The sequence below is a fragment of the Aythya fuligula genome, chromosome 3 (assembly GCF_009819795.1).
Source record: "Aythya fuligula isolate bAytFul2 chromosome 3, bAytFul2.pri, whole genome shotgun sequence".
NCBI classification, from domain to species: Eukaryota; Metazoa; Chordata; class Aves; order Anseriformes; family Anatidae; genus Aythya; species Aythya fuligula.
This window is the reverse complement of record NC_045561.1, coordinates 64753052-64776593: the sequence shown is the minus strand read 5'-3', so window position 1 is coordinate 64776593 and position 23542 is coordinate 64753052. Positions and strand designations below refer to the sequence as shown.

Below are 23542 nucleotides of genomic sequence, written 5' to 3'. Positions count from 1 at the left end.
TCACTTCAACCAACTCTCATTTCTCACCCAATTTATAATTTATCACTTCCCTGAACTCACGGGGCAACAAATTATTGCCATTCTTGATCGTTAAGTCAATCACACTCTAGTCAGCAAAGTCAACCCAAAACACCAAAGCAGTGTCATGAATTTCATACAGATTCCTTTTTGCTACATTGTAGAAGCTCATCATCACTGTCAGAAGCTACATTAAATCTGTACCTGATTTTTCAGACAGAAGCAACATGTTCTGAATGAAAAAAGAAAATGGAGATAACAAAAAATGTCATATTTTAAAGTGAATATGTTGCATTTTCTCCAGATAAGTCCAGCTCACTTCGCTTTGCGAGAACCTACTGAAGAACAGGCCTGTACAAGCCTGAGTTTCCATCTGCTACAAGTGTTTCAACCATACTTCTCCTTATTGTGAACTGCAGATTTATTGGTCCCCTTATTACTAACAGAACGATCAAAAGGTAATAAAACAAAACAAAAACCTCTTCCTTGACGTTATTAAAGCATTTATTTTCATTAATTCAAATCCCAAGCCAAATTCACTTATACATGTAGCAATATACAGCCTTTTTAACAGGAGTTGCCATCTCAAACACAGCTGCTCATGCCCTTCTTACAGGGCAGACAGACCCAAAAAGATTACAGCTCAGTTCATAGGTGCCAAGGAATCTCGAGTTTGTTGTCCGAGGAAAAACTCTACATTTTCTGTTCAGGGCCAATTCAAAGTCCAGACACTTCTGAGCTTGCTTTCAAAAGCAAATCTCCAGAAATTTAGTTTTTGCATACACATCCTTACTTTTAGAGTATCACATGGTTTTCTAGCAGTAAATACAATGATATTGCATGATATTCTGGGTGGTTCATTTAGTATGCTAATTTATGAAGTGTCAGATAAATAGCACCTCAGTTTCCACGTTGAAATTCCATTCCTTAAAAGCACTTCCTCGCTCTTAGGACTGAATGCAAGGCATACCTTCAAATCTAACTGGATCATTTCTGAAGAAACCCAGATGCCACTTCTTCCCCTCTACTGTCCCCCCTTTTAAATATTAGAAGTAATATTTTCCCCACATCTGCCAAATCAATATATATCCAAACACACATTTTCTCCATGCATACTTATACAGCAAGAAACAGGGACTTTTGTTGCTCATATGCACTATAAATCACAACCTTAATGATATTTTTATCAACAGTGTGAGCACCTAAGAGAATCTTATGTTTAAGAGGTGTTAATTGGTATGACTGCATTATTTTTAGTGCCCTACTAAAGCGAGAGCTCTTTATTCTGGAGCAGTTTCTCGCAGTACCCATACCTCACTTAGTACCTCATACATAATAACTGCAAAGTGCTTTGCAGATACTGTCAAATTATTCACGATCCGAAACGCAGACAAAAGATGAAAGGAATTCTCCTGGAATACTTTCAGTGTTAAGCAGAAAATTCTCTATTCATTTGCAAACTGGCACATAACAGGGGGATCATACTGAGTAGCTACATATCGGTAGATCTTTAAGCAACTGCGGTTACCATATGATTTGCTCAGCGTATCACTCGATTTCTGGAAGTTTTAGGTAAATAATAAACTTTGTTTCTGGATGAAAACCACCAACCAGTTGGTGAGCACCCTGCGGAGGCCTTGCCCCTGCCAACACAAGCGGGTCCCAGAGTAATCCTTCACCCTCGGTGCCACCCCTAGCAGCGGCCTCTGGGGCTAATTTTTAATGACTAAATGAATGCTGCCCTTAGTATTTATTTATGCAAGTGAGACTAACTCCAACCCGCTTCAGAGATGTTCTCCTACACCTTACAAAACCAGAAGGATTTATAACAAGCTGTAAGGTCCGATTTTGGTGTTTTTATTAGGTGTATGCGCCCTACTCGCTCGGCTCCCCACCTGCAGCTTCCCTCGCCGTGCCGCTCCGAGCCGCAGCCCCCTGCCAGCGGGGCGATGTGGCGCATTTAAGCAGCAGAGAGGAGCACGAAGAGCTCGTTTCCACCGCTCGGCTCAGGGGCTGCAGGTCCGGAGAGGGCTCCTTACCCGGCTCAGCACGGCATCCTGCCCTGCCCGGCTGGGATCCCCACCTCTTCCATCTCGCCCCGACCCCGCAGGACCGAAGCCGAGGAGGGCGCCCCAGGGGCGGGCGCTGCTGCTTGATCCGTCCCCGTGGCAACAACCAAACGCACTCCCCCCCCTCACCCTTACCCTTACCCTCACCACCACCACCCCGGCTCCCCGGGCACCTCCAAAACCCCGGCTGGGTGCCGGCCGCCGGCTCACCTCGCGGCAGGTGCCTCTCAGCCCGCTCCGACGGCGGCGGCGGGGCGAGGGGTAGACGAGGCCGCCGAGCCGCAGAGCCGCCGGGCCGCCTGTGCGGCTCTGCCCGAGCGGGAGGAGCCTGCCCGCGCCGCCCCGCGCCGCCCCGCACCGCCCAGCGCCCGCGGCCGCCGAGCCCCCGCCGAGCCCGGGGCGGGTGGGCCGCACCTGAGCGGGAGCAGCCGGGATCCTGCCGCCGGTTCCCGGCCGCTGACCTCGCTCCCGGGGCCGCCAGCCGCCGCTGTGGAGCGGGAGGAGGCCCGGCAGAGCCCCTGGCGTAGCCCCAGGTGTAAAAGCGGCATGCTGTGGTCTTTTCCTTTGTATTTTTCCCCCAGATGCTGTCTGGGGGGGCGGGGGGGGGGGGGGGACGACACAGTAGCAGGCTTTGCAGTGAGGCTCGATAATGCTCAGCAGTTTTTCTTGCCTCTTGAAACTGAGGTGGTAGGAGCTTTTCTCCCCCTATCCTCTGACTGATCTCATGATCGTGAAGAACCTTCTACACACCAGAAATTAAAAAAAAAAAAAAAAAAGAAAAAGGCAAAATAATTAATGATTAGTGAGCCACTCTTACAATTCCACAAGAGCAGACATTGCTGTACTACTATTTAAATAATTCTACTATGAATAAATTCTACTAGAATTTATGAAGCAGAGTCCACGTCCTGCCACTGGATTTTTTCAGGAGTCAGTTCTTGTTTTCTCATCTGTATGGTTAATACAAAAAAAAAAAAAAAAAAAGTAGATCTCCAAAATCTCTGCCTCCATTTCCAATATACTTTCCTACTAAATTGTATGTGTATGTAGCATCACAGGAGTTCAAGCCTTTTTCAGCTGACAATGCCCAAAACATTTCTCAGAGTCTGGGCCTTTAGCTAAGCCTGACAGATGAGTTGTTCTACTTTGAGGTGTCCACTAAAGGGATCTAAAAAACAAAACAAAACAAACAAACAAACAAAAAAACATAATGAAAAATAAAACCAATTCCTCCTCTGCAGAGCAGACAGTGAAAGCTGCAAAGTCCATTCAGAGAGTGCACAGCACCAGATGCTGAGTATGACGCCTTTTGTGCCGTGTGCTGTTTCAAAACAGAGGCATAAAGACAAGGCCACTGCTTCTTATCTGGGCCAGTTAACTCATGTGCAATGCAAAGCTGTTGTGGTCACATTACCAGGGCTATTTTGCTCTGTGTCAGCTTAAACATGTCCACACCTTGCTGCACTGCACAGTGTGGACGTGACAATGTTACGTGATGAACAGTCTCCCTGTACTCAGTCACTTCTGAGCCCATGTGCCTAGAAACTCAGCAGGTACTGGAGTGCCAGAGTTGCAGGAGGCAGAGTGCTGGTGGCAGAGGTGAGCAAAACGGGAGCAGTGGGCAACTGACTGGCCTCTGAGGGGCTGAAAAATTATTTCAAGGCAGGCACTGCTTTGCCTCTGCCCCTGAAGTGGCTACACGGAGAAAGCACAGGTAAGAACATCCAGGTAGCAGTGTGGTGCTGGCCTTTTAATGCCTTTCAACAAAATACAAGATTCAATTAGTGAGAGCAGTCTGAAGCAGCCACAAACGTTGACAACTTACGCATATTTTATAGGTCACTTCCTATCCTGTCCATCAGCAGCTAATATATTTGGGTTAGTTGTATCAATGTCTTTGCCTCTGTTAAAGAATTGGTGTATGCAGAAGTTTCATATATGCCTTTTTTCAAAGATTACAAAATAAGGCTCTGCCATTTGATAGTAAAGCTCAGCTGTAGAGGATGACTGAGGAGCATATACATTTACATGGGTTAGGAACAGCATTAAATATCTTGACACTAGTGGTGGAAATTATTCTCAAACTAACCTGCCAGTCTCAGAATAACATGAAGAAATATGCTACTGTGTCTGATGAGATGGAGGGCCACAAAAAGAAATTAATATCTTCTTCAGATACCACAGTCTCACTGAAAAAAAAAAAAAATAATAATAATACAGGAAGAAAAAGCCAGTGTTTTTTCTCAGTTTCAAAGTACTGTGAGAATTTAAGAAAAAAAAGTGGAAATGGCAAGGCTGTGTATACACAGAACACAAACTTGTGATTCAAAGCAAATTTATTGTCTCTGGATAATTTCCTTCATGGGCTAAAGGACATAAATGGTGAAAACAAGAAGATCCTGGTGGAACCCATTCTATTCTATATATAGTCTATTCTCAGCAATTTAGCAATCTCACAAATGTGTCTCAGGATACTGGTAAATGGAGTGAATTTAAAACTTCTTAGTTAGTGGGCTTTGTGGATCAGCAGCGTTCCTCCTTCAGCAATGAGAAACAGCAGCTTCAGTGTCTATAAAAGCAAACAAGATTTATGATTGAGTTCGGTATTTTGTATTGGATATTTTGTTCTGCATTAAGTTGCAGTAGATGTGGTTTGGAATTTCTACATCCTATGAACAGATCTCACAGTAGATTTTATTATATGCATATCAATAATACCAATAGGTTTTCTTTTGTGTGTGTGCAAAGACACCTGACAAACTGCTGGCACTGAAATGAGCTAATTGACTATTTTAGAAGCCATGTCACCCGTGAGAGCTATAAACCAGCAGCCTATACTGACCTTAAAAAAAAATAGAATATGTCACGTTGCTGCCAGCCATGTTTAGGATCTCCACGTCCACACTCATTTAAAGGCCTGACATGAATGACTGCTAAAAAAAGAATCTTCTTATTGATTTCCAGTATGTGCTCACTAAAAGCCAGTCAATAAGTAAGAACTTATTCAAAGAGTGGAATTGCACTATGGCTATTGAAAGCTGGGAGCGAGACAGAACATGATTCTATGTAACAGGGAAATGGAATGGATTTATGGTTTATATCTTCTCTCAAGAGCAATCGTGAATTGCAGCTTCTGCCATCTACAAAGTGCATGACTGCTAGAGACAAAAAAAAATGTCTTGTAGACAGAAAAATAAACTTGTCAGGCTCTTTTATTCTATGTACATATATAAGTTTATACTGCTACAAATATACTCCCTTAGATATTTTTTATAAGTCTGACTCCAAAGATTGGCATCAATGTAATTTCTTTATCACTGCAACATATGGCAGTCTTCCCTGCTGCCAAAACATGGCCATGTTTCAGCCTCAGGGTACAGCTGGGTTGAACTTAAAACTGAGACTGTTTTCAAACATAGATTCAGAATTTTATTTTGCTCCTTCTGACACCATAAAGGAAAAGTAAACTCAAAATTCCATCTCCGTGCTGGCACTGGAGCCTCCATGAACACCACAGTGCCTAGTGGCACTAGTTGGTAGCAGAAGAAAAAAAAAGTTTTACCCAACCATGCTAGGAAGAGTATTTGCCCTGTAGTTTTTTGATAACATTTAAAATGACAAATAGCCAATACTGTCTCAGGATCATATGTCACTCACCTATCTACACTGAAGACTTCTTCAGATCCCAGCCTGGATTTGGAAGATTCTGAATCTCATGGTGATTTATGGTGAGTTTCCTGCATAACCACAAATTACAGGAATCTATTCTTGTGCAATCAGTGTAAAACTGTCTGTTCTCAGAGGCTCTTTACATCTCATCCATGCTTAATCCATAATTTCCTCTTTGCAAAGCTGAATGTAAACCTGCTGTACTAGTACATTACCTCAACATTCTGAAAATCGGCCAGATAGACATAGCCAAATCCTAGTTACATTTGAAAGTATACCAAATACTGCCATTTTGAGTAAAATCAAGCACTACACTAAATTCTGAGTAGTTTGCTCAGCTGAGCATTTTCCAAATAACATGGCAATACCACAATCATATAAAGCAACCAAACAGAACAAGGGTCCAACATCAAAAAAAAAAAAAAAAAAAGGAAAAATATGTGTGTATGTGTGCGTGTGTGCAATCTTACTCTCCAACCTTGCAGCTAGGGCTAGAAGAAAACCCCTATGTGCCTCAGGTTTCCTGCTTATTGGGTGGAGCTGGCAAACATCAATTGCATGACAGCACCCGCATACAAGAAGCCCAGTAGGCACAAGAAAACAGGTAAGGGAGTAACTATTCCCTTCCCAATAGCAGATATATAAATAGTAGTGTTAGCTATAACACTGGAGATGTCTAGGTTAGTGCATTGACCTGGTTCTTTTGGAACAGATTTAGTTGGATGCAATGACATTCCTTACTGAAAGAAGGAGGTGTCCTGATGGGTAGTAGGATGCTAAAGGTCCTGTTTTGATCCTTATGATGCTTCCCCTGATGTGCATGTTGTTCTGAATGCAACTCTAGATGCAGCACTTAACATTTGCAGAAAGGAAAAAAGGAAGAGAAGAAAGAAACTAATGAAACAGTTCTCTAAACAAGCCATTTAGTACTGTTGACAGGTAAAGTGCTGGCCACTGAAAGTTAATATTTTTTGTTGCTGTTCCTCCATCTATCTCCCTTTTCTAGATCCCCCCTCCTCCAAAAGATTTTTTTTTTTTTTTTTTTAAATACACATCCTCAATGCCAAAGAAAAGTTTGGCATGGCTCAGGCTGAGGCTGCCTTAAACAAAATCATTCTCCACTTCTGAACTGTTGAAATCAAAATAGTCTGGCATGTTAAATGTGACAATCCACAGCTTTTATTTCTGTGAAGTAGGAGGTGTATTTCTAACATCAAGCAAGCATATTTCATTGCTCTGAAACTGTAGTCTAGAGAAGCTAAACTGTAGTAATAGAGCAGCACCATTTAGCATGGGGCTGCTCCAAGAGCAGCTGGAGGCTCTGCTGTCTGAGAAGTCCCATGCCAGGGGTAAAGGATGACAGTATGGTTGGCAGGGGTAGAAACCAGAGGAAAATGGTCAGGAAGAGGGAGAGAGACATAAACTATGGCAGGAAGAGATTCCCCAAATAATGGTGGATGTAGATGTACTACAGATATCAGTGATAGGAGGTCTCAGCTAATTCAAGCACCTCAATGTCTGGTCTGAGACCCCTGCACTTTGCAGCTCCTCCCAGGTTGTACACTGGAAGCAGAAGACAATCTAGTTGACAGCTTGAAGTTGAAATCTTTAGTCTCCCAAAGCCTACCTGTGCTCATGTGCACAACTGGTGTTGTATCAGTGGAAGGAAGAGGTTTTGTGCTCATGCTGGTAGCAAAAGCAGGTCAGACCAAAGATTCGCCTAACACAGTGAGATTGAATCCTTGCAGGTTGATTTTCCAGTGCTTAACTCGTCAGTTAAGGAACAGTAGAACTGGATAAGTTAGTTTCTGGACCAGCTAGTTTCCTAACAGGAATCTGTTGTAATAGAAAGCAATTTTTAACCAGGTAATTGGCAATAGAAAGTGAATGCAAGTTCCACATCTGAAAATTAGTTTGTTTTGCATTTCATATGTATACCAGTAGGGACGAAGTGTTGACTGTAACATATATTCTTCTGTATAAATTTGCCATGTTTTGTCTATTTGCATTCTCCTCATTATCTTGCCACTGAGGTATGTGAATGCTGCAAGAGCCACTCTAGCATGTCTCTGACAGGGTATTCTGTTCCTTTCTCTTCCATCTGTATAATTGCCCCACAGATGTGAGATTCGGGTGCAGTTCTCTGATGGGTTCATGTTTTCTTCCTCAACAATTTGTTAGGCTGGTTAGGCTGCATGTGTGCTGGGCTGTAATCTCACCTGCATTTGGGATCATGATAAAGGACAAGAAGCAGCACTCCATACACCAAATACTAGGTGGACTGTTTACTCCACATGGCACAAGACTTGCCTTATCTTGATTTAGGTATGCTAAATGTTACTCCATCCAGTATATGTGGCAATAGGTATGTGTGTATGTATTTGGAGCTGAACTTTCAATATATATCTCAGTCCATAACTGGAGGATTTTTAGCAGGGACACTATCCTACAACATGCCTCTTTTTATCACTACCAAAAAAAAAAAAATCAGAGAGAAAAAAAAATACAAATAAAGCTTGAATGGAATTCACAGAGTGACAGTTGACAACTATCTGGAGTTCAGATGAAGCCTGTTGAGTTCATTTGGGATGAAGACACCCACAGATATGGCATTAAACCTCAAAATTAGAACACAATGAATTACCTTCACGTCAACAAACAGCATCAAATACTGCAATATGGAGAAATAGTGCCTTGTTTCAAGTGTTCTGTATCAGCTAGTCTGGAGCCTCTCTTACAGATGGTTCTTAGTCTCTCATAGCTGTGCTTGCATTTGTTGCCACATAAAAAGAGTTTAAAAGTATGTTCCTACCTGTAAGGTTCCATAAAATTGAACACACGCTATTAGATTGCAGCCTTAAATTGCTCCTGTTAAGCACGCAAAAAAAAAATAAAAAAAAAAAATGCTTGGACATAGCTTCAGGATGACAGATTCCACTCTGGCAACCAGGCACCTTGTGCATGTTGTCTGCTCAGACAGATAGCAAGTCCTAACAGCACAAAGGGTACTAAAAGGTAAGAAGGCATCGAACTTCAAGGAGATGTGCTTCTGATCTAGGAAGAAGTCTAAATCCTATTTAAGGTTAGTAGGAGTGATAATCTAGTTCCATTCCAGGTACAGTCAAACACCTTTTTTTTTTTTTTTTTCCACCCGAAACAATAGAAGTCATTGCTCAGATCACCCAGCAGAATGACAGGACTGGAGTGGAAGTTGAACTATCTGGTCTGAAACCAGGATTTGGCTGGGGGGTAGCTCTGTGCAGCTGAGAGAAATCGACAAAAAGCAGCAGGGAGGGAGGCAGTTCATGGAAGTTATTACAGGAAACATTTGGCTTGTGACAGCAGGGGCTGTAGATGACAACAGGCCCTCCTCTTCATAAAAGCAACAAGGGACTGTGTGTGTGTCTGTGCATGTGTGTAGATGATGTCTGTTGGGGGCCTGAAACCATGAGCATGGAAACTGTCTCCTGTCTCCTGCTGTGCTCAGAAAAAATGGGGTTGTCTGTATGTTGCTTGAAAGGAACAGGACTCAGAGGAGCCAGATTCCTTCAGAAAAGCAGTTGAAGCCATCATCTGGTTCTCCTAATGGAAGCAACCTGCAAAGTCAGCCCTATTGGATAAGAGTCTAGCACTAGAACAAATACTGTTGCCATTCAACTCCCAGTCTCCAGGAACAATAAAGAAAACGTAAGTGTGATCATCTCCGGCAAACACAAGTAAGTCATTAATAAAATGGTAAGCTGTAAAAAGTATTGATGTTCAAACTTTACAGCGTTTAGCTCTTATTAAGGAAAAAGGAACATATTTTCACAATTTTTCTCTATTTTTCATAATACCTTTTACTTACACTTCAGCTTACTATATTTTATTCTTTTTAATCTCAACATTTTCAATTTATATAGTTCAATAAAAAAAATGTATTCAGTTGTGACACAGAAAGAGACAGAACACATCTGAAAAAAAGACTAAATTTTAGCAAGAGGTGTAACTATTGTTTTAAAAACTGCAGTGTTACTTTCCACTCCATTTTCTAAACTATACTAGGAAATGATGGAAGATCCTAAAATACATATGAATCAGTAGACCAAAAAAAAAAAAAAAAAAAAAAAAGGTCCTTTAAAACAGAAAATAATTGCTTTTTTATTGCCATCTGCAACAATCTAACCTATACAACATTCATTTTATGAGAATATCCATGCAGAATGTGCTGTAATCTGCTTGTGCTGATCACTGGTATTCTACATTTCAACACTGGAAGAGAGAGAGCAGATTCAAAGATCGATGCTCTTCTGTCTACAGCACAGGCTGTAACTCTGCTCCTGTTCCCCATGCCCAGAGAGGAAATATAATACCTCCATAGAGGGGTAAGAATAAGAAGAAAACACTATATCATTATGGCAATTAACCATTACAAGCGAACCCACATTTTCCAAACATTAAGGTACTAAAGAACAACAAATAATTTCTCATGTTCCCTCTGATGTCTGAACGGAGGGTAAAAATCTAAGATCTTGTGGGTTTGTGAGGTGGAATTTCCCCTGGTATGAAGAGGAAACTGCCACTAAATGCCTTGCAGGGATTTTTCCTAGAGTCTTGCAAGGGATTTTATGCCAGCATGAAGCTGTCCCATGTCACTGTTGAAGAGAAGCTTAAACCCTACAGAGTTCTCAAGCTGATGCCCAGGAACACTGGTTTTGCACTATCCTATGCGTATAGGAAAGTGTGGTTGATTTATCTTGATCCTAAAGGTGTCTTACATAAAGAACCCTGCCTTCAAGGAGTCTCAGTAAACTCACATTCATGTACTAAGACATAATGCTGGAGCTTTGAAGCTTAATTATGCCCTTATTATGCAGCCTAAAAATGAACTTTTAGTACCTAAAGGTAGAACCTCTTTAAATAACTTGGGACCTCTTTTATGGTCTATTTTAGTAGCCCCCAGAGCAACCTGACACTTATATATAACACATATATTTAGACACTGTATCTCTATACATAATTAGTAAATGGGATTGTTCAGAATTCATCTGTGCCCCACGTGCTTCCCCCAGATTTCTGATGCTGTGGAAAGACACGCACAAAGGTCTCTCTAACTTCGGTGATGAATTCTTAATACTGGTAGCCACGAGTTGTATCACAGAGTTCTTGCTTCTCTGATGTATTGTCTACCAAGACAACTTGTGTACACCATACACCAGCTCCCAGGGAAATGGTAATACACACAAATGAAAAGGAGAAGGCTCAGAAGTTGTAAGGAAGCTTTACTGGAAAACCTATATTGATTGTAATTTATTTATTTATTTGTTTATTTATTTATTTATTTATTGTACTACTGTGCACAAACTACAATATTTAGGAATAATACAAAACTAAGTAATACAACACAGCAGTATTTGTCTCAACTACCCCTTCCTCTGTGGACTAATCAGCCAAACCCCAGACATTGCTTATATACATTAATGGGCACTGCTGCATTAGGTATAGACCAAATCCTTTGTAGTGGGCACTAGTGCTGGTGCAACAGTCGTTTTTTCTGCAATACATTGCAATAATTGATATTGACTTATTCCTAAGTCAAATACATATATATATATATATTATAGTTTATGGTAAATGAAACAACTGGAGAACGCTCAGGGAAAAGTCTGTTTTCCCCTGATCAGCAATATGAGCACATGTAGTCTCAGTGTTTCTAGTTATGGCTCACACAAGGTGTTTCAGAGTAAGATGTAGAACAAACAATGAAGGAGCCCAGCCAGATGATAACAGTAGATAGTTATGAGAATTTTCCCCTAGGGGGATTTCCTTCCTCACCCTCACTGGATCAACCCCAAGCATGAGAATTTTTTATCAGTTTCAAATACAAGTTTTTGTCTTTTGCCTTGGGTTCCTTCCTATTATTTTATTTCCTATTTATCCTCTCCTGTATTACTGTTACTGAAGTCTATAGGAGTTTATATGTTAGGTTTTATGATTTTAAGGTAGCCCCTAAACACTTACTATTTAACATATGGAGGCAAGTGAATATAATCACAAATTGAAGGAAAATGTTTGGTTTTGAATCAACAAGACTTGACTATAGTAATCCTAATGGTGGATGCATACCTTATAAAACATAGATGATAGTTTCTCATTTGTTTCTTGGACTAAATGCTAAATTATTATGATGTATTTCTCAAATCATGCTCTGTATCTATCTCATTTTCTGGTAATGCAATGTTACACATTCTGCCTTACTTCAAGGCTTTTACTTAAGAGCTTTTAGGTTGTAACCCTACGGTCACATTTTCTTTGCCCTGCAGTCCTGTAGCTTCCCCTAATGAAAGCCTCTTCTACCATTAATGTAGATACACTTGCTTCTTGGAAAGAGGAGTTCTCAGAATTGGTAGAAATGGCTTATGGAAGCAACCTGGAAAGATGTGTAACTTCAGGACAGTAATCCTCAAAGCTTTGCAGAGCATCCCTTTGGGGTGCCAGGCAGAATTTAGGTACTGTAGATCTAGAAAAATGCAGGTACAGGACAGGGGCTAAAATGCTACTTACCCAGCATAACAGTGATTAAGCCACTTCTATATTCTAACTTATTAAACTATCATGACTTCTCCAGCTTTGTAAGACTTGGTTGGAACCAACTTCTATTAGGTGAGAGCTGGTCAATCTGCAGCTTGAAGTCACAGTGACTTTTGCCCATTCCCTGCTTACAGTCTCTGCACTGACAGAGGGTGGATCTGCTGCTCAGGATCCCTCTGCTCTTCTACTGCCAAAAGCATCAGAATTAAAGGATGGAAAGCCAAACCCATTCGGCTCCCCATCACATAGACATTTTGCTCTTGACTTTTTCAAGTGAATCACCAAGGACTGTCATTTATGTTATCCTATACCAGTCACAGCTGCACAAAAAGAACATGTAATTTGCACAGAAAATACTCAAGTTAGCAATATTAAAGTATTACTTTTTAGCAATAACTAAGATGCATTTGTTTCCACAGGGCATTGCATTGATTTGGGTTGACATTTTTTAAATGTTCTTATAGTTTAAGAGAGTTGCATATCCTGGGTTTTCACTACTTAATTTCATAGTAGATCTTCATATATATAACACAAACTGAGTCAGAAAAAATGTGAATTTAGCATGTGGAACAGAACTCTGTGAGTGAAAACAAAGACCATGTTAAAGTCTCTTGATGAATAACATGGCAAAACACATCTAATTGCTATAATTAATTAATGACAGTACAAGCCTGCATCATTCTCAAATATGCTGGCTCCTACCGTACATTTCCAAGTCAAAGTAACCTGTTAATTGAGATTATAATGATTAGATAGAAAAGCTGTTAAAGATGACATCAGGTATACAAAGCCACAGTCAATCAGGAGGATGTAAATGTAGCATCTTTGAAATGAAAATTATTCGACAAGGCGCTAGTAACACCTGTGTCAGTGTGTGAGCCTGTAAACGTGGGCTTACTACATTCTCCATGTACTTCATCCAAGTAAGGACTGACAAAAACTCTTTAAATAAAGCACTGCAGCCACCTAGCCTTGAAAAGATGCAACTGTTTAGTAGCTCTCTGATCATAGCTTGGAATTAAGGAAAAGTCTTCCATATATTTCTAGATACTTCAGGAGCCAGTAACAGATGGATCAGTTGAAGCCAAAAACACATAAATTGAATTAAGTAACAGAACTACCAGAAATCACTTAAGGGCAACAGTGATCTAAATGTCCATCTTTCCTAAGTACGTCCTTACAAAGTTGCAGGACAGTCATTTTTGCTTGGCTTATAATCAATTCTTGCTAATGCCATGTTCTGTAGTTCATCCTAATGCTGATGAGATAAGGAACAAATGGATCAATGCTCTCATTGTGTTTACTGGGAAACCAGTAATCAGGACAGAGGACTGAATTCCCTGAATTCTAATCGTGTGTGCATTTGGTAGAGCATCCCTTTATATTGCTGTAAGTTATGAACCATCAGCAACAAAAAAAAAAGAGAAAAGAAAAAACAAACAAACAAACAAAACTGTAAATGGTAGAAAACATGTACAGAATCAAATTTAACAGTATACCACTACAGTGAAAGGGATGCTAATTTTCCTCTGCCTTTGACCTCTGGATGTTCCTAGCCCTTACACCACATAGCAAACCTCACCTGCCTTTTCTCAAAAATTCTCAGCTTTGTCCTTATTAGAAGAAAAATCTTATTTCACTGAGATTACCTGCCCATCTGGACTAATGCTTTCCATTCTAAAGAAAGCACAGAAACTTTAATCCTATCTCATAACAAATCAAGTTAGTACCAAACATTCCTATGCTCCCTCATCTAAGGGGAATTTGCATCAGACCCATCAGCCTTCTGATACTACTGAACTACACAAATTAATTTTGGATCCATTTCCCATCCAGATGCAGAACTAACTGAAAACAAAAACTGAAGAAAACACAACATAAAATCAAAACTGGGATGCAAAACTGAAACAAATGATTTAAAGAATGGCCACAAACATACATTTTATTTTCCAGATGCACAGTAGCTCCAGGAATTTCTCTCTTAGAGGTGTAAAAATATTAAAAAGATAGTGTAGCAGCCTGTGGCACATGCATATTATAGATTCCTATGTTTTCCCCTGATATGTTTGATGCTGTCTACTGTTGACAACAGGCTGCTGGTACAAAATAACTCAGTTTGATTGTCTGTGTTGTTCCCATGGGCTGTTTTGATAGAGAGATACTTGAGGACTGACTTATTTCTTTTGTTATTTTTAAATTCCCTGGAAACATGCGTGTTCCCGACTCATGAAACATATATCCCATTTGTAAGACTGTTAAAGCTGAACACAGGTAGTTTTTATGCTCTGAGAAACCACACATTCATTTTTTTTTAATAATTACACTGGCAGATACATTATAGAGAAAGAAATTCCAAGCTCTTGATTTCTGATATTTAATTTCAACGTGGTCACACTGGTAAAATACCAAATGACAAAAAAAAAAAAAAAAAAAAAAAAGGCAGGGTTTATCATTCTCAATTTTTCTGCTTGCTATATTATAAATGACAGATTCCTCAGAATAAAAGTTTTATACTTCAGATCCTTCTTTATACATAAAAAAAGAACAGCCTTGTGTCATCCTCAGTGACAGCAAGTGACAGGCAGAGAATGACATCACTCTTTATTTTTAACCAACTGCCTTCTGGTGAATTTATTTCACTGTCAGTAAATATTACAGCAGCGTTAGTCACATTCAGGGTTTACAGAGACAGAATCGCTCAGAATCACAGAGTTTGACCCAAGAAGCCAGCAGTTCTTTGCTTTTGAAGGGAAAAATCTTTATTTCCAAATTGGGAATAATGGTTTGCCTCCACAGTTGTATTAGTAAAAATGTCCTAGAGAAATACTTAAATAGGTGTCAAAGGTTTACAAGCATCAAAGACATCCATGTGAATTTTACCATTACAGCTACACTGGATAGGCTAACCACTTGTAAACATAACCTATGTTATTGAGCATATGATTTGATGTCAGCAACTAATCAACTAATGGTACTTAATTAGATATGTCACCAGTCCCAGTCCAACATCTTAAAGAGCTGCTATGCTTCTATGCTCCTGTAATAGCTAATATCACTTAACTTCCCATTATCACTATATGTATAGGGCCTAAAATAGAATCATAGAGTCATTAAGATTGGAAAAGACTTCCAAAATCATCTGGTCCAACCATCCCCCTACCACCAATATTTCCCACGAGGATCAAGTCAGTAAGTTTATTACCAGAGAATGTAAGTTAAAGACCTGCTTCCACCCTTTAACAGATAGTGAGAGTCTTTAAAGTCAGGAAGTGGAGAAATTGCCTGTTGAAGTTTCCCCAAGAGAGCAGAGATCCACCACAAATCATGCTTACACTACTTTGTCTCCATTGCCCCTGTAAACCTGATTGCTTTTCCTCATCCACCAGCTAGTCTTTCAACTTTCCTCTGAGGAGAACACTGACACTCCTCATGCAGTATGCAAGCAGTCCACAGCCATAATAACTATCGCATCAGTGATGTTATCACCAAATAATGCTGCTACCAGTAGAAGACCAAGGTTTGAAAAACAAAGTTTCGTACGCGCACACAAGTAAGCACAGCTAGATGGATGCAAGGGCAAGCAATGTGCATTTTCCTCCTAAAAATGAACAATGAAGTTGTGTCTCTTCATTGTCCCTTGAAACACTCCCTCTCCAAGTCACTTGATTCAGGCAATTACTGCCACACATGAAGAGACTGCAAAAAAACACATAAACAAGTTAAAAGCATAAAACAATTATTGGCTAATTCACACAACAGCCAGGATTAATGAGCCACTAATTTCCTTTTCTCCTTTGGTAAGGCACCTTTGGAGTCTTTGTTGACCAGCTAGCCAGCAGTCAGGTGGAGAAGGGCCAGCCTTCATTTTTTCTTCCAACAGGCTAACGCTTGGTGTTGCTGTTTCTGTCTTCCTTTTTGTCTCAGAAAATCTTCTGTCTCTTCATGCTTACATTTTTTTCTCTTGAATCTTTAATCTGCTGATTCCCTTTCAAAAATTTTACCTCTGTTTCCAATTTTACCCTTCTAATCTTGCATGGTTCAATACTAAATACTTTCTCACGGCTCTTTCTCTCACAGTTTAGCAGTTTTCTCAGAAGTCTGGGCTGCATCAAAATGAGGCCTCCAGTCTGAAAGAGAGAGACTGCACCCTGGTGAGAATAGTGTAACCCCAAAACTGTGAACAATACTAAGGAATAAGTCTTGTCGTTTCCATTTAGGGTACATGTTCTAGATTATATCTGTTTATTAAATAATCTGCTGCCATCAAGTATGCCAGTAACGTGTTTAAAAGGAAATACTATTGTGGCGGTTTAAAACCAGTGGGTACCTCAGTAGCACTCTGCTGCTCTCTCACTCCCCCTCCTCAAAAGGACAGAGGAAGAAAATACTATTAAAAACAGCTCATGGGTTGAGATTAGGACAGGGAGATTACTCTCCAATTACTGTCACAGGCGAAACAGACTCAGCATAAGGGAGATTAGTGTAATTTATTGCCAACTACTAACAGACTAGAGCAGTGAGAACTAAAAGCCAACTAAAAGCACCTTCCCCCTAATCCACTCCCTTTTACCTCCTCCCCCCAAGCAGCTCAGGGAAATGTGGGCTGCAGTCAGTCCCTAATGCTTCATCTTCGTTGCTCCTTCACGGACCCTCTCTGCCCCTGCTCCCTGTGGGGTCGCTCCCACGCGATGCCGTCCTTCTGGAACTGATCCTGCGGGGGCTGCCCACAGGCAGCAGCTCTTCAAGCACTGCTCCCACACAGCTCCGTCCCACGGGGTCCATCCATCCCCCAGGAGCAAACTGCTCCAGCACGGGTCCCCCATGGGTGGGCAGCAGCTCTCCCCAGACCCCCTGCTCCTGCGTGAGCTCCTCTCCACAGGCTGCAGCTCCGGCCCGGGCCCTGCTGCTGCGGGGGCTCTCCATGGGCCGCAGCCTCCTCCAGGCCACATCCCTCTGCTCCACCGGGGGCTCCTCCATGGGCTGCAGCATGGAGATCTGCTCCATGTGGGACCCATGGGCTGCAAGGGGACAGCCTGCTCCTCTCTTCCAGCTGCTCTGGCACAGCGTTGTTGTTTTTTTTTCCCCTTTCTTCAGTCTGCTCTCCCAGAGGCCCAACCAGTAGGGCTCCCTAGCTTGGCTGTGGCCACCAGCAGGTCCCCTTTGGAGCCGGCTGTAGCTGGCTCTGCTCTGACATGGGGCAGCTGCTGGGCTCTGCTCACAGAGGCCACCCCTGCAGCCTGCCTGCTACCAAAATCTTGCCATATGAGCCCAAAACAACATTAAGAGGAACAACATCCCTAAATACTTCAATGTTACTATTACTGAAGTAAAAACTTACAAAGAGAAAAAAAGAAGAAAAAAAAAAAAAAGAGCAAGACATCAGCACAGCAGCTACTGGAACAGGAGGTAGGGGTGACAATTTATGTGAGGACACACATTGAGCACAACAGGTGGTGGCAGGTGGTGGCACATGGTAACACTGTATCTGTAAGCTAAAAGGTAGGGAAAACCACACAGATAATGTTTATACATTGAACTGCCATCTCAGCTTTGTTGTTAGGGTCACTTGGTCCATCTATAAGCCCGTAAGTGATGAAGTACAGCTTTTTGCTGTAGATAACATGCACGTACCAGACCCAGATTTTACTCTAAACTTTACTTTACACTGCGATTTCCTACAAAACCTTATTGCACGTAACCCTGCTTATAAACCAAGTGAATACAATTCGAAAATAATGGATCTAAAAGCCACCTGTCGGCCAGCACTCCCTACACCTCACGCCAAAACGATAGAATCGGATTGAAAAGGGATTGAAAAGGCTGCGTGCAGCAAACCCTGGGCGAGCCTGCCACCTTGAGGACATCCCCCGGCAGAAACCCCACGGCCCCGTCTCTCAGCAGCGCCGGGCGAAGGCGCAGCCGAAGAGGAGCCCCCAAAACCCACAGGGGCACGGCAGGACCCAGCTGCCCCCCGCCGACATGGCGACGGGCCAGCGTCCCGGGGCAACGCTCAGAAGACACCGCGCTGGCGGAAAGCACCGTGAAAGAAACACCCAAACGCCTCCTTATCTCTTTATTTATTTTATTTGCTTGTTTGTTTATTTATTTGGTTATAGTTGCCCGACATGAAGCCACGACCCCAGCACACGCTTCCCGCGCACCGCCATTTGCCCTTCCTGCCCGGCCGCCCCGCCCGGCGACGGCGGCGTCGCGCCAGCACTCTGCGCACGCGCGGCGCACCGCCCCCACCGCTGTGCGCAGGCGCGGGGCCGTCCCGGCGGCGGCGGCGGCGGCGATGGGCGGGCGGTTGGTCCGCGCGTTGCGGGCGTTCAACTTGGAGAGCCGGGCTCACCGCGAGATCAGCAAGGAGAAGCCCACGCCCGCGCCGCGCCACCCCACCGCCCGCCTGGACGCGCTGACCGGTGGGTGCCGGCCTCGCCGGGGCGGCCGGGCGAGGTGCCGGGGCCGCGGTGACATTGAGAACGGGGCCGCGCGCGGGGCATGCCGGGAGCTGTAGTCGGCGGCCGTCGCTGGGGGCCGTTGCTAGGGGCGGTTGCTAGGGGCGGTGAGAAAATGGCGGCCGCCGAGGGGCGAAGGGAAGGGAAGGGAAGGGAAGGGAAGGGAAGGGAAGGGAAGGGAAGGGAAGGGAAGGGAAGGGAAGGGAAGGGAAGGGAAGGGAGCAACACAGTACTTTTCCTCAAGTGTTTTTTTTTTTCCTGCTCTTCTCCATGCTGCCTGTAGAGCACCCGGCGATCCGCGAGAAAGTGTACAGCAAGGACGACAGGCTGCTCACCTTGTTGAAAGACGTTTATGTTGAGTCTAGAGATCTGCCGGGGCAGGTGAGCACTGCTCGCTGTCAGAGGCACGCGAGCATCAGCGTTGTGGTTTTCAAACTCAATGCAAATCCTACCAGACTTATGCTTTTCAAGACAAATGAACATTTTTTCAATATTTTTTTTCAAGAAAAAACACTCAGCTAGTGCTTAAATGCTCCCCTTGTGATAGATAAATGCAATATTTTAATTGCTCGGTTATATATCAGTAGTACTGACTGACTTTGTGTCTTGATCATGTATCAGGCTGTGGTTATCCAACCTACATGATCCCTTTTTAACATCACTTTGGTGGTTTGTTTTTCACTTAAATTCCCACTGGTGCTTTGTCCAATGCAGAAGCGCAGCTGGTCAGCCTTTTGGAAAGATGCAGTTTGCTAGATATGTCCCATAGATTTCTTAGAAGAAAAGAGATTGGGACTAGTGTGGAGGCATGGATGTGGTAGAGGATAAAGACACTAACACTTTTCCGGAGTCTTTAACAACTGATGTTAATATTGTCTTATGCAGACCCTTTTCCTTATGTGGCTCAGGAACTGCCCTAGCTGGGTTTTTCTTGTATAGTCTTTGGACTGTACGGTTATCCATTTCCTCATTACCAACGGCTGCACTCTTTGACTTGGAAAACAAAATATGTGCCTTCCAGTAACTCACAAACTGGGACTCGGTCTCTTCCACCTCATTATGTTATGGCTTATGCTTTTTACCTGTTGCATTATTGGACCATTTTATTCTAGCTCTTCTGTTTAGCAATAAAAGTTTTGTAGTTGTCTAGCAATAAAACTTCCAAGTCCTGATATTCCGTATCCAGAGTATCTTCTATTCAAAACTAAAATATCTTAAAATTCAGTCACTACCTGGAGCTTCCGAGTAATCTCTTTCCTTGATTTTCATAAGAGAAGTTAGTATGCTAATTTTGAAGTGCTGAAGGTCTAATTCCAGTATATTTAAACACTTCAATTTGTAAGTCTGTCAGGTGAGAGATTTGAGGAAAAGCCACAAGTGGAAATCTTAGTGCTTGGTTTTGCACCTACTGCGAGGTTGTTACCACATAAGGCTTGCTCTTGTGGTGTGTCGTTTGAGGTTGTTAGGAAGAGCATGATTAATGTGTCCGCTGAGGCTTGTGGGCAAAGCTTCATCCAAAAACTTTCTTCTTGTCTTGATTTTCTTCTAAAAACCTCGTGCATCATTTACATATAAAATAAATATACATGTGTGTATTTACATATATTTTATACATATATATTTTATGTGTATATATACGAAATACATTTTTTCTGTATGTAAATATACATATACGTATATTTTGCACATCAAGTTACTTGGAAAACTACTGGCTTTCAGTTCTGAAGGGGCAGATACGTAGAGATCTATCATTTAATTAAGACTTGAAAAATTGTTCATTATCTGAGTATAATTTTAGAAGGAACTAGAAAGAAAGGGAAGGTCGGTAGCATTGTCAAGCAGTCTGTAGTTTAGAAGCAGGCAGTTACAGATGCTGCAGCATCCTCATCAGTTTTCTCAGCGTATGGGTTAGTAAAATGCCTGGGGTAATCGGTGGACTCTGATAACTTTAAAAGCACTTCTTAAGAAAGGTTTTCATTGTGCCTCTTTGCAGTGTCATTCACTGGTGAAGCCTTAATAAAAGGCAGTATGGGGAAGGTACAGCTGGTTTCTAAATAACTTGGAAAAGGAAATATGAATGGACTTGAGAGAAGAGACCTCGTGTCTGAGCGCTGCAGTAGTCATGCAAATTAAATTGCATATGATGATGCAAAATAGTTTTCTCTTTGTCCAGAAAATCTTGTTCTATAGACTGAGCAAAAGAGGTGGTGTCTTTTAGTTGCCTAACTAAAACCTGAAAATGAAAGGGGAAGAGAATATATGGAAAGGATTTCCAGTGGTATCAGAAGAAGGATACCAGTTTTTAGTGTGATTTTTTCCTTCCTCTCCCCACCACCATGAAATGATACCGAATATTAGGTTATCTTAATTTATATTTAGCTGCCAAAATGTGTAGTTTGACTTGTATGAAGGGCTGCTGAGTCTGTACAACACGCAGACTGTAATGGATTGTAGGTTTTCATAATGTGGGTGTGGGCTGGCCCTCCTATATAGACTGGCTGTGAAACAACTGGCTCTAATCTGTGTGATATTAAGAAGTGAGGGTGGCCAAGCATTTTAATGCTATTACAGTGCAAACATATTTTAATGCTGTAAAAATGGGGAAAACTAACAGGAAATGCCATGTTTGGGGAGATTGTTTAGCTGCTACAGTATACATAGTAAACAGAATTGCTGTTAAGCTCTCTTTGTTTTCCTTCCCACAATTAGGTAAAAGTTGGAGGTGGTGAACATGTTCCATGTAAACACGAGGAAAAGAGAATTACAAAACTAGGTCAATTTGAACATCTAGATATTGAGAAAGTTACCAAAGGCAAAATATCCATTGTGGAGGCTCTGATGCTTCTTAATAATCATAAACTTCATCCTAAGATATGGACTGCAGAGAAAATAGCAGTGGAATACAGTCTGGAACTGACAGAAGTCAACTCTCTTCTGGAATTCTTCATTCCTTTTACTCTGAAGGAATTTCCTAAAGAAACAAGAAAAGCTATAAAACCAACATAAAATAATTACCAAAACCTTGTGTGATCTTCCTTGTGTCTTGGTTTTACTCATGAGTATATTTGGTGTCTGAAAAGAGTTGGTAACACGTATCCAACAAGGCTGCTTTCTTATACTAAGAAGAAGTATTCAAGCAATTCCATTCTGTATGTTATGGCTTCAGATAAATGCAGCAATTATAGGATACGGTTTGTAAAGCAGAGTTTAACTACTATGTTGCGTGAGAGCCTGTCACATGTTTCTGATTATCATGTTCATATGTTATCAATTCAGTTGAAATATATAAATACTATTTAGAAATTTAACTTAAAACAAGCAAACGACAGCAACAACAACAACAAAAAAAAAAAACAGATCACCTTTCTTAACAGAATTCCTGGCCTTCAGCTAAATCAGTGCTCTGTGTGTATTATCTTTGTAGTTCTTGTTAAAATGTTCTTTGAAGGTCCCACTTTCAAGATATATGCATATACAAGCAGCTGTATTTCTTGCATATAAAAGCTGAATGTTATTTATACTTTACGAAGAGGGTTAACCAGAAGAAGATTTGGGAAATTCATCTGTGTCAAAATAAAAAGAAGGTGAATAGCAAGGCCTCTTCCTGATGCTGGAACAGCAATAGCTGGTTGATATGTACCTACTTTTCCACTCCATTCCGATTTAGGTTAAATATCTGTACCTCCCCAGGTACTGTCTGTCAGCCAGGGAGTTCGTAAAGAGCGAAGATCTGTTATCACAGCATTCTGTAGCACCTGCTGTATGAGAAACAATGGCTTGTGTAATTAATAGGTGCCAATTACATGCAATTGCATCTACTAATTGGACCTACTTGTGGAAGATCTATTAATGTCCACCTGTCATGTTATAATGCCCTTTTTCTCCTATGGAGTCCTTCTGTGATTTATCCAACTGCAGGCTTAGGTCAATCTGTGTTCACCGATGATAAATTTTCCGCGTTCCCACATCAAACAGCATCCTTTACCACTGTTAGTAAAGGCAGTCACAGACTGAAGTAACTTGATACTGTGGCTGTCTGGGTCTGTGTAGGTAAGAAGTTGTGCACTGACACTGAGGACTGATTAGTGAAAATGGGTTCATGCTGTCCAATAACTCTAGGAAAGGAGGGGGAAGGGATCGTTGGAATTTGTATCTAAAGTGCATTATGTTTGCCTTTCTTTAAAAATAAATGTTATTTTTGTGTGATACTAATGTTCCTAAGGCCCATTGCCAAAGGAGTTAAATGTAACTGCAGTGTAACTTCCTTTTCAACAACTCTGCCAAGTCCTTGGCTTCTGACTGGTAATTACTTTACCAAGAAGATCATCACCTTTGTGACTTCACAGCAAAATTCTTGACGCTTCTCTGTGATGGAACAAGGTGTTACGGTATAGTTTACAATAGTACATCCAAGGTTTTACTTTATTCACTTCTAAAGTACATATTGCTGTACACTAGTGAAAGATATGTAAAAATGCTAATTTATTAGTCTTTGGATGTGTGGATTGGTGATGGCCTTGTTCTCTTCCTGTAACTTAATGAGGACAGAGCTGCACTGAAACTAATGTGCCTTCTGAGTGATGAACCACATTTTTATTTATTTTCCACAAAATACCCTTTTATAACAGAAATACTTTGTGTAGTGTTTGACTTCTTCTTGGTGTAGTATTTAAGGTAGTAATCAGAACAGCTGTGGAATGCATTTGGGACATGTGCTTTTTTGTTGTTGGGAACCCCGTGATTTCCTTCTTTAAAGAA

General features: G+C 41.6%; 2 protein-coding genes across 6 annotated transcripts in view; one reads left to right on the top strand and one right to left on the bottom strand.

Moving 5' to 3' along the window:
* The window catches only part of KLHL32 (kelch like family member 32), a 123489-nt gene extending 121115 nt beyond the window's left edge, over positions 1 to 2374 (bottom strand). For all 5 annotated transcript variants that reach the window (XR_004253128.1, XM_032185369.1, XM_032185371.1 and 2 more), the window contains exon 1: positions 2298 to 2374. The gene's annotated coding sequence lies outside the window, so the exon portion shown is untranslated. The remainder of the gene's footprint in view (positions 1 to 2297) is intronic.
* Positions 2375 to 18616: 16242 nt separating this feature from the next.
* Positions 18617 to 22992, top strand: NDUFAF4 (NADH:ubiquinone oxidoreductase complex assembly factor 4). The gene is made up of 3 exons (XM_032185741.1): positions 18617 to 18748; positions 19068 to 19165; positions 21494 to 22992. Exons 1-3 carry the CDS (start codon positions 18622 to 18624, stop codon positions 21788 to 21790), a joined length of 522 nt encoding a protein of 173 aa, XP_032041632.1. The 5' UTR covers positions 18617 to 18621; the 3' UTR covers positions 21791 to 22992.
* Positions 22993 to 23542: the final 550 nt, after the last annotated feature.